The sequence below is a fragment of the Rissa tridactyla genome, chromosome 2 (genome assembly GCF_028500815.1).
Source record: "Rissa tridactyla isolate bRisTri1 chromosome 2, bRisTri1.patW.cur.20221130, whole genome shotgun sequence".
NCBI classification, from domain to species: Eukaryota; Metazoa; Chordata; class Aves; order Charadriiformes; family Laridae; genus Rissa; species Rissa tridactyla.
The window spans coordinates 99,833,039-99,844,393 of record NC_071467.1 but is presented as its reverse complement, the minus strand read 5'-3'; the positions used below and the strand labels follow the sequence as shown (position 1 = coordinate 99,844,393).

The following is an 11,355-nucleotide window of genomic DNA, read 5'->3' as shown; positions in this document are numbered from 1 at the left end:
TAAAGGGGGAGACAGGATGCTAGGAAAAAAGGCATAGGAAGTGACTCAGAATAGTATAATCTAGCCAAAGATGTGTTAGGAAATGTTGCTTAGGCATGCCTATGAGTTATGCCTAAATCATATTCCAGGGGATTTAATTCTGTTGTGGTCTATAGGTTGGTTACTACAAGTTCAGTAAATGCTACTCCTTGCCTTGAGATGCTTACGTACAATGCACGAAAACAGAGCAGTCACTGACTAGGTAATGACTGTGTCCTGAATAAATCGCTTACCTTTTGTGCCATGGCATACCCACCTTGGGGACAATCACATTAATTTTTCTTGTGTTGGTGGCAAAATTCATAGGAGCTCATTCAAGGACCCTGGAGAGGAGAGTTGGAAATGGTGGGAGATGGATAATCGTTTTTGAGCTCTGGCATATCAAGATGATCACAACATGTGTAGACCCAGGAGGTCACACTGTAATACCTTGTTAATGTCTTCAGGGCTTTTCAGAGACCTTTATGGAGTTATCCTAAGTGAAAAATCAACCCTAATATATACATTCAAAAACTAGGTCCAACAGGCAGAATAAAGAGCCCTTGAGAGGTGGGTTAAGCTCTAGCCCGCTACTTTTCCCAGTTTCTGGTGGAAGCAGATGTGGCAGAGAATGGGCTGGCCAGCGTGAAGGCTCTGCACCCACGTGGCTGCTGCTGCATCATGTATCACGTTAGTGTATGTCACGACAGGGGGGCTGGGGAGGCCTCTAGCCCAGTACTTTCCTTTCTGCTCAGTCAGGCTGTTTCTGCTGGACACATAACAGGGGAGTACAAAGCTTGCAAACGTGTTTAGCATCACTAACTCCCGGGAAGCCCTACTTTGGTTTTGGAAAAGAAAGAAAATACAATACAGTCTGTGCATGCAGTCGCATCACATGCTGCTTCACAAGAAAGGGAAGGAAATGAAATGATACACAGGGGAGGCAGGCCTGATTACTGAAAATTATATATACACTCTTGAGGTGAACAGTCTTCATCTAATTTGCAGGTAAATTAATGATTTACAAAGAAGCATGGTTATTAAAAATAAATTTTAGCGACAGACATATGCAGCCTATTATGGTGATTTTTCATTTAAATCTCCTAGGTCAATTATTTTCTGTATCTCTGTGCACTATGAGGTGAACTGATGGAGAAATTGCGAAGAGCTATAAAAATGAGTGGTGCAGCAAAAGATGAAAAAGAGACAAAATTGTCACAATATAGGAATGGACAAAATTATCTATACCAAAGTTAAAATAGAGAATAGAAACTTCATTTTTTCACTGGGCACAGAAACGAATTCACTCAGCATTACCGCAAGACATTGTGGAGGCCACAAGCAAGAAGGGGATGCTGTGGAGGATAGAATAAACTAATGGAGCAGGATGCACAGGTGACAATGACCATGTGTGGCTGTAGAAGTCTCTGGAATGCTGATTACCAGAGACCAGGTGAAGGCAGAGCAGGGAAGGAGCAGTTTTGCTTTGCCTTGTTTGTTTGAGTGTGGCCGCAGCTGCCCTGAGCAGGGCTGGGGCCTCTCGCACCGGCTGGGGCGACGGGAGGAAACGACAACTACAGCAATCTCGAGTCGGAGATTTCAGGATGCTGTGGAAATACGCCTTTTTATAGCCACCCGCCACTCTGGCCCACGTCCAAGAGAGGATCCGGTGTTAGGCAAACCTACAGTCAGACGCCAGTTGCGATTCCTAAAATTCAGTTTTCTTTTAACACAGATCTTCATTAAAAAATCTTTGCCATAAATTTGCTGCCTTTCATATTTGCCAAAGGGCTACTACTTCTCCTCCCAACAGAATTATATTGGAAATGTGGTCCATAGAAAAAAAAAAAAGGACATTTGGTGTACAAGGAGTACATCCTTGTGTGGCTTAGTTCTGGGTACTTCCTTTAGTGAGAGATTTGCCTTGCTCCATATTGCAGGGAGCAAGGAAAATATGAGTATTTCCCATTTACGTATATATGCACATATGTAATATTGTGTGAATATATATATAATTTAGCCTGACTTCCACAGCTCTCTGGAGGCAACTACTTGTGTCACCAAAAAGTCTCCAGAGAAACAATCCGTTTGGCAACGCTGGACTTTATTATAATTGAGAACAAAAACAACGTATGCAGGAAACCATAAAACCCCTCAAGTTAACTGTAGCCAACGGCAAACAAGCCTGGAGTAGGGGCGGCGAGCTGGGCTCAGGCAGAGCTGCAGTCCAAGCCTGCAAGTGGCTGCAGTTTGATGTTGTCACCTGTCCCATCACCACCCTGGCCTTTTTCTTCCCTGATTTTGGTCTACGCTCAGTCCCAAGAGTAAATTTATCAATAACCAGACTACCTGGGCACAGCAATGTGCTCAAGCTGGGAGGGTTTGGGCGCACACCTCCATCAGGGTGCCTGCTCGCCTCCCCCACGCACCACCCGTGCAGGGGTGCACCAGCAACCAAGATGGCAAGTCCCAGGGATACACCAAGGCCACAGGCAGAGATATATTTGTCACTGCCTCGCATGACATCCTTGTCTCTAAATTGGAGATACATGGATTTGACTGATGGACCACTCGGTGGATAAGGAACTGGCTGAATGGTCGCATTCAAAAAGTTGTGGTCAATGGCTTGATATCCAAGTGGAGACCAGTGACGAGTTGCGTTCCTCAGGGGTCGGTATTAGGACTGGCGCTGTTTAACATCTTTGTCAGTGACATGGACAGCGGGATTGAGTGCACCCTCAGCAAGTTTTCCAACAACACCAAGCTGTGTGGTGCAGTCAACACACTGGAGGGAAGAGACGCCATCCAGAGGGACCTGGACAGGCTTGAGAGGTGGACACATGCGAACTTCATGAAGTTCAAACAGGCCAAGTGCAAGGTCCTGCACCTGAGTTGGGACAATCCCAGGCACAAATACAGGCTGGGCGGAGAATGGATTAAGAGCAGCCCTGTTGAGGAGAAGGACTTGGGGGTGTTGGTTGGCGAGAAGCTCAACATGACGCAACAACATGCGCTTGCAGCCCACGAAGTCAACCGTATCTTAGGCTACATCAAAAGAAGCATGGCCAGCAGATCAAGGGAGGTGATTCTACTCCTCTACTTCGCTCTGGTGAGACCCCACCTGGAGTACTGCGTCCAGCTCTGGAGTCCTCAGCACAAGTAGGACATGAACCTGTTGGAATGGGTCCAGTGGAGGGCCATGATGATGATCAGAGGGGCTGGAGCACCTCTCCTATGAGGACAGGCTGAGAGAGTTGGGGTTGTTCAGCCTGGAGAAGAGAAGGCTCCAGGGAAACCTTATTGCAGCCTTCCAGTTCCTAAAGGGGGCCTACAGGAGCAATGGGGAGGGACTCTTCAGGAGAGAATGTGGCAATAGGACAAGGGATAATGGTTTTAAACTGAAAGAGGGGAGATTTAGATTAGATGTTAGGAAGAAATTCTTTCCTGTGAGGGTGGTGAGGCACTGGAACAGGTTGCCCAGAGAAGCTGTGGATGCCCCATGGCTTGAAGTGTTCAAGGCCAGGCTGGATGGGGCTTTGAGCAGCCTGGTCTAGTGGGAGGTGTCCCTGCCCATGGCAGGGGGCTGGAACGAGATGGTCTTTAAGGTCCCTTCCAACCCAAACCATTGGTTCTATGATCTGATTTGCAAATAGCCTTGGAAAGGCAAGGCGCAGTATGCAAAGAAGCCAACCAGGAAACTTCCCAGGCAATGGGCGGCACGGAGCTGCTGATGGGGGATTTTTGCATGGCAAATACAGCACAGGAATTCATGGGGATAAGGCAGGGCAAACATTAACCTCCTGTGCCGGTGGCTTTGCGAAACAGCCGGTACAACAGTCTCTTTTCGTTTGCCGCTCCTTTTTCATGGAAAAGACTTTATGGCTCAAAGCCAGCAGTAAATTAACAGCTAAGTGAAACCATTATGTCAGTGGGACGCTTTAATCGGTTTACAAAACACTATTCAAGGTACGATGCATATTTCGTGGGCAGGAGGGGGAACCGGGAGGCCGAGGTCGAAATCCAAGGGGGGGGGGGGGGGGTCACCGGCCTTGGCCCCGGCCGCGACGACCCCCTACCCCCCAGCGGCCAAGCGGGGAGGTGGGTGCAATGGCACACCCCCCTTGGCCCCCCAGCCCATTCACACCGCTAACGGCGCTGATGGCCGGGCGTTGGCAAACGCTTTGCATGAGAAAGACTTCATTAAAGGTACCCCGGATAAACTATTTTGGATGGGGGCGGGAGACGAAGGGGTGGGGGGCAGCGCGGCCCCACTCCCGCCCGGGCCCTGATCGCTCGCTCTGGGCGGCCGCGGTCGCTCCCCAGCCGCGGTTCGGCGCGGCGGCCGGCCCTCCCCCGGCTCCTCCCAGCGGGAGGCCCCCGCTGCCGCCGAGGACCGGACCGGACCGGACCGGGCTCCGGGCACCGAGAAAAACCCGCCCGGAGGATGCCGGAGGCGTAGCAATGATGACAAGAGCTGCCCGGTGTTAGGGTTCAGTTCCAGCTGATTTTATTTCCTTCCCGAAGAAAAAAAAAAAAAAACAACAAACAAACAAACAAACCAAAAAAAAAAAGCGAGGTTATTTACAGAAGGTATATCAACAATCTGACAGGCAGTGAACTTGACATGGTTAGCTGGCATGATCTTTTTTTTTTTTTTCTCTCTTCTGTCCCAACGTTGCGTCGTGGGTGATCGTTAGACAAAAAAAAAAAAAAAACATTCTACACAGCATATTGCACAGGATGGATGACCAAAAAAATAACAAAAAGAACAAAAAAAGTTAAACCCTTAACGGAACCACCTCATTAGGCAGACGTCCTAGTGCCTGTCATGTTATATTAACATACATAAACACACAATCTTCTTTTTTGCTTATTATAATACAGACTTAAATGTACAAAGATGTTTTCACTTTCTTCATCTTAAACACAACAGCTATAAACCTGAATACATATGCTATCATCATGCCATAAGAGACTAAAACAATTATATTTAGCGACAAGTAGAAAGGATTAAATAGTCAAATACAAGAATGAAAAACGCAGTACATAGTGTCGCGAACTCAAACCGGCATTTAGATAGATCCAGTGGTTTAAACGGCACGTTTTTGCTTCTAAAAAAAGTGCAAAAGATGTGGTTTACAAGTTAAAGGTACAGGATCCCTTCTGTGTCAATGCACCAGTTGCTTTACTTCATTTCGGGATAGGTTTCTCCCCAAAACGGTAGCATACAGTGTATACATAACGCCTCCGTCTCCCCCTTCCCCTCCGGCTGCCCCGGCCCCCTCCCGCCCCCTCCCCAGAAAGGCGGGGGGGGGGCTGCGGAGCGGGCGCTGGCGGCGAGGGATGCTGTCACTTTAAGATGCCTGCAGATTGGAGTGTAAACATGGACAAAATAGGGGCTGATTCGTGGGTGTGTGAGAGTGGGTGAGTGAGCGTGAGCGCGCACACGCGTGTGAGATACTAACCAGCGGCCCTGTTGTTAAAATCAGGAAATCCAAACAGCGATTTACACCGATTTACACCCCCTTTATATATTTTTTACAAAAATACACTGAGAAAATAATCAAACGTTTTCATCTCTCTTCTCTTTTTGTTTTTAAAAGTGTCAAAAGTCTACATTTAAATATAAAAAATTAAAAGTTAAAACTCTAGCCCTTCAGTGAAGGAGACATAAAAATGGTGCGGGTAACAACGAGAACTACCAAAAAAGGACAAAGAAATACAAGTCAAAAATGTTTGGCCAGTATAAATACGTCCACTTATAAAATGGCATCCGATTACATTTACAAGGAAAAAAAAACAATACGAGGATGGAGCATCGGTGAGAAAAAACAGTCTTTTCATTTACAGCTATAAGGAACAAACACATACATACTCTGAGAAAAAATTTGGTCCTGAATTTTCTTTTTTAAAGTCCAGCACAGATTTGAGTTGCGTTTGAATCCTTTAAAGAGTTAAGAATGAAAAAAAGCTGGTGATATTTTTGTAGGAATCAAACATAGCGCCATCTATCTGCTTTTATATTATCCTAACACTATTTTTTTAAACTGTTCAACAGTCTTACAGAAATCTTAAAAAGATAGACAGGATAACATGCTATATTAAACCCCACCAGTGAAATAATCCAACACCATCACGATTCTGAGCAAGAAGAAAAAACTACTTTTTTTTTGTATTTTCGGGTTTTTTTGCAAAAGCCATCGCCCTCCATTTCCCCTGTACCACATCATGACAGAAACTGTTCCCATTCGGTCTCTGTTTCAAAAGAAGTTTTCAGTGTTCTTGAAGTTTCGGCCGTATTTTTCTCTCTACATATGACATAAGGTGACTGAGAAAAGCGCTGCCGCCACCTCATCTGTACGTGCAAATCCGTTTCAGTTTATTATTATCTTCCCCCCACCGTATTTCCAAGACGGCTCTCAAGCGTAAGTCTGGCTCTTCTCCGCTTAACTAGGATCTCAGTCCAGCACCCAGCTCCATCCGCCTCCTCCTCCTCTTCCTCCTCCTCCCATCATCGTCGCCTCCTCTCGCCGCATGAGAAACCGGGACAGGATTTCTCCCCCCAAACGTGAACCTTGCAAGGGTGGATTTTTTTTCTTTTCTCCTCTTTTTTTTTTGTTTTCCAAGCAGTTCTGATCGCTCTTTCGCTGGAAAGCGCGAATGCTCAAGACATCCAGTGTGCGCTCAGCACAATGCATCGCTCCCCCTCCTCTTTATTCGTATAAAGTGGGCAATAACAAAGAACCCAGAGGTGTGTGTGGTTCCCCCACCCCCCGTCCCCCCTTTCCTCTGTCTCTCTTTTCAGGAAATAAAAAAGGAAAAGGAAAAACCCGGCGTTTCGCTCCCGCCAGTCTCTGAAAAAGCAACGTCGGGCTCGTCCCTCGGAAGGGGGTGTGTGCGGGTCCGTCTCCAGCCGGAGGGGGAAGGGAACTGACGGCCCTTCTGCGAGGAGAGGACGATCCCGCTCCCGCCGCCGCTCTCCCCGAGCACAAGAAGCAGTCTCACCAGCCCCTTCCCAGAAAATCATTAAAAAAAAAAAAAGAAAAAAGAAAAAAGAAAGAAACAAAACCGCCCCGGCGGGGCGGGCGAGTCCTGCCGACAACGCGCGTCCGTGTCTCCTCCAGCAGGGCCCGGCTCTCGCCTCAGTAAGTGAAGACCAGGTTGGAGATGCTGGACTCCAGCCAGTCCCCCGAGATCATCTCACTTACCTCCGGCGTGCAGTAGTCCGGGAACTCAAAGTGCGAGCCCGAGCCGGGCTCGAAGTTAAAATCCAGGTCCCGGTCGAGCACCGAGGAGCTGAAGCTGCCCAGGGACATGCTCTCAAAGCCGGGGCTGGGGTTCAGGTCCAAGAGGTCGTCCTCAAACTCGTCGTCCGACGAAGAGGAGCCGGAGGAGGAAGAGGAGGAGGAGTGGGAGGACGCGGAGGAGGAATGCGCCGTCGAGGGGGCCGGGGAGGGGGCGCGCAGGCTGGTGTAGCTGCGGTGATCCGAGGGCGAGCCCGAGCCGGAGCCGGAGGGCGAGGGGCAGGCGGCCCCGCCGCAGTCCCCGTCGGGCCGGCCCGCCCCGCCGCCCCCCTCCTCGTAGAGGCTCAAGGGGTCGCCGGCCTCCGCCGAGCTGCTCAGCGTGGGGCTGCCAGGCACGGCGCCGCCGGGGGAGGCGGAGGCGGCCGCCGCCTGCCCGCTGCCGAAGACGTAGACCCGCTTCAGCTTCTTCTCGGCCAGCGGCTTGCCGGGGCCCGGGGGGGCGCCCGCCGCCCCCCGGGGCTTGTACAGCGCCTGGTGCTCGGGCGGCAGCAGCGCGGCCGGCGGCTCGCCAGGGAAAGGGGCGGCCTTGCCGCCCGCCGCCGCCGCCTTGCCGTGGGGCTTGCCGCCCGCGCCCGCGCCGCCGCCGCCCGCGGGGGAGGGTTTGGAGCCGCCGCCGCCGCCGCCCTTCTTCGGGGCGGGCTTGGCGGGGGCCGCCGGGCCGCCGGGACCGCCGCCCGCGCTGCCCCCGCCGGCGCCGCCCCCGCCGCCCTTGTCCGCCTTGTCGCCGGGCTTGGCGGAGCTGTTGCCCGACTTCACCTTCTTCCTGGGCCGGTACTTGTAGTCGGGGTAGTCCGCCATGTGCTTGAGGCGCAGCCGCTCCGCCTCCCGGATGAAGGGGATCTTGTCGCTGTCCTTGAGCAGCTTCCAACGCTTGCCCAGGCGCTTGGAGATCTCGGCGTTGTGCATGTCGGGGGACTGCTCCATGATCTTCCGCCGCTCGATCTGCGACCACACCATGAAGGCGTTCATGGGCCTCTTGATGTGCCCGCTGGGCGTCTTGCACCAGCTCGGGTCGTCCGCCTTGCCCCCCGTGGAGGCGGTGGAGCCCGGCGTGGGGGAGGAGGCGATGCCCAGTTCGATGCCGGCCCCGGAGTCGGAGGTCTCGGCGGCCAGCAGCGCCTCCGTGTTCTCCGCCGTGTTGGTCTGCTGCACCATCGCGGCGGCGGCGGCGGCGGCGGGGGGCTCGCCGGGGCTCAGCGCCGCTCCGGCGCGGGGCAGGGCGCGCAACTTCTCACAGCGGCACCGGGGCGGCGCAGCCAGCCGCGCAGCCCCCCGCGGCCGCGCCCCCGCTCCCCGCACCACTTGTACTTCCACACCGGCGCCCGGTCCCCGGCGGCGCGGTCCTCTCCCCCTCGAGGCGACGGCGGCAGCGGCGGCGGGGCCGCCCGCGGTCAGACAGAGTTTCTGCAAAAGCAGCGCCGCGAGCCGCCCGTCCAAGTTTGCTTTTTTTGTTTTCTCTTGGGGTGTTTTGGGCTTTTTTTTTTGTTTGTTTTTTTTTTTTTTGTTTTGGAGGGGGGGTGTGTCGGTCTGCTTTTTTTTTTTTTCTCTCCTCACCACCTCGGGTGTCCCCCCCCTCCCCGAAGCAGCTGGTCCAGTTCACAAGTGCTTCCCGCCGGCGTTTCAAGGCGAGCAGCAGGGCGCCGGCCGCCGAAAGTCTCTCAAGCGCTGGGCACGGCCAGCGCCACCCGCCGCGGGGGAGGGGGGCGGCGGCGGCGCGCCCCCGAAGCCCCGGTTAAACCCCGGCTCCAGGACTCGTGGTGGCGGTGGCGGCAGGGTCGGCGGCCACGAGTTTGTGCAGGTAGGATTTTGGTAGATGCGAGGTTACTGAGCGAAAAGAAAAAACCCTCAGGAAAAAAAAAAGAAAAAAGAAAAAAGGTAAAAATAGTAGTAATTAAAAAAAATCGCCGAAGAAAAAAAAAGAAGAGCGCTCGTGCATGAACGAGCGTGTACGTCCCCGGCAGGAAGAGCGGCGAGCCGGGCGCTCAGCACCGTCCTCCCTCCTCCTCCGCCGCCGCCGCCGCCGGTGCTGCCGGTGCTCCGCGCCCGCGGAGCCGCCGCCGCCGCCCCCCGCCGCCGACCCGCGCGCCCGCCGGGCGATGCCCCGCGCACCCCCGCGCGCCGCGCCGCCCCGCGCGCGCCGCGCTCCGCCGGCTGCAGCTGCGAGCGGACCCCCCGCGCCCGCCCCGCGCGCCCCTTTATCCGTTCGCAGCCCGCCCCACGGCCAATCGCCGGCTGTATCCAACGCCTCCGCGCGCCAAGCCCCGCCCGCCGCCCGGCCATTGGCGGCCGCCGCCGCGCGGTAATAATGGGCGCGTGCAATGAGAAGCGCCCGCGCTGACCTCATTCCCCGGCGGCGGGGCGAACTCCTTCTTTTTTTCTTCTTTTTTTTTTTTTTTAATTTTTTTTTTTTTTAAAGGGGGCAAGGAGGGGGCGGGCCCTCGCGCGCCCCGCCCCGCCCCGCGCCCCGCCGCGCACGTGCCCGCGCCCCCCCCCCCCCCAACACCCACCCTCCCCTTTCCTCCCTGCCGGGGAAAGATTAGAAAATCGGTAAAAAAAATAACCATAATATAAATAATTTTTTACAAAAAGGGGAATGGGGGAATTAAGCCGGCCCGCCCCGACGCGTGGTGCCCGCGGGGGTGGCGCGGCCGCGGGCGGGGACACCTGCCCGCACAAAGGGACGGGGGGGCTCGTCGCTGCCGCACGCCCGGGGGGGCTCCGAGGGCACCCTCGCGGCCCCCCCCGCAGTGTCACGGAGGGCCCGTCACCCCCGCAGGAGCGGCCGCGCCGCGCCGCCGTCACGCCCCCCTCCGCCCGGGAGTTGGAGCGGCGGCGGCGGCGGCGGGGGGTGGGACGGCGGGCACGGCCGGCACCTCCCGCGGAGCGCCGAGCCCCGTACGGGCGGCGGCGTTAATTAATCGCTGCCACCCATCCCACACTCCCCCCACCCCCGCGTCGGGGGCGGGGGGGGAGAGGCGCTGCCCTCACCGCCCGTTCACCCCGCGCTTCCCCGCCGGCCGCTCCCGCACGCCGCAGCCCCGACCGACCCCGGGGGAAATGTGTGCGGCCGGGGGGGCGGCACGGCCCCGCCCCGCCGGGTCCCCCGGGAGCGGGAGGGGCCACGGGGGGAAAGAAGCGGTGCTCGGCCGGCGGGCAGGTACCGGCCTCACGGTGCGGGGGTGCTGCCCTGGCGGTACCCGCCCTACCCCGCGTCCCACCGAGCAGAGACAGCCCCCCCCCCTCCCGCCCCGCCTTCGGGGGCCGGATGCGGGCCGGGGGTTGATGTTTCATCTCCTTTCCCCCTCCCTCCGCCCCGCAACGATCCATAGCGAAGGGAAACAGCGCAGCGGCCGTGTGTGCCGTGAAGCAGCCCTTGAGGCCCCGCGGCGTCAAAAAAAACCCAAACCCCAACCCCCAGATAAAGGCTATTAAAAAAAAAAAAAAAAAGGGCAGCGTTACTCCCCAAATATCGCTCACATCGTTCATCAGACCCGGGACAAAAAAGGCTGTTAGGCGAAACAGCTGTGAAAATTTTTGTTCCACACACCACCAGTTAAAAACACTTTTTAAATCAGAAAAAAAAATAATATGGTTGGAAACAGCTGAAATGTCTAAGAAAGCAGTCTAAAAATAAGTTACACATTTTTGCAGGAATATTTTATGGTAGGGTCCTTTAGCGGAGCTTCTAGCTGGTTTGAGAACAAGCTTTGAATATTAAGATCCCACGTTGGCCTGTTGTGAAGCCCTGAGAAAAATCCTGGATTCCTAATACCTCCCTGGGCAGGTCAGCTACATGGTGGAGAGCATTTACAAAGATACAACTTAAATGATCTCTTTGGTTGCAAAAATAATACATTGTTTCCTCTTTCAGCCTCTGCTAAGCATTGGATAAAATATTGCTTTCTGCTAGGTTGACGACATCCAGTGACATCAGCGGAGCTTCTCACCTTTACACTTTGTGAGTAGTAAATCGCGCTAAGTTTTTCCCCCCGCAACGACAAGGCTGACATCAAATCTGTCTGCCCTATACCAC

At 54.5% G+C, this 11,355-nt stretch overlaps 1 protein-coding gene across 1 annotated transcript; it reads right to left on the bottom strand.

Annotated features, from left to right (window-relative positions):
• Positions 1 to 4,502: 4,502 nt before the first annotated feature.
• Positions 4,503 to 9,399, bottom strand: SOX4 (SRY-box transcription factor 4). Its single transcript, XM_054193087.1, has one exon. The coding sequence runs from the start codon at positions 8,475 to 8,477 to the stop codon at positions 7,161 to 7,163; it is 1,317 nt and encodes a 438-aa protein (XP_054049062.1). The 5' UTR covers positions 8,478 to 9,399; the 3' UTR covers positions 4,503 to 7,160.
• Between the last annotated feature and the right edge of the window lie 1,956 nt (positions 9,400 to 11,355).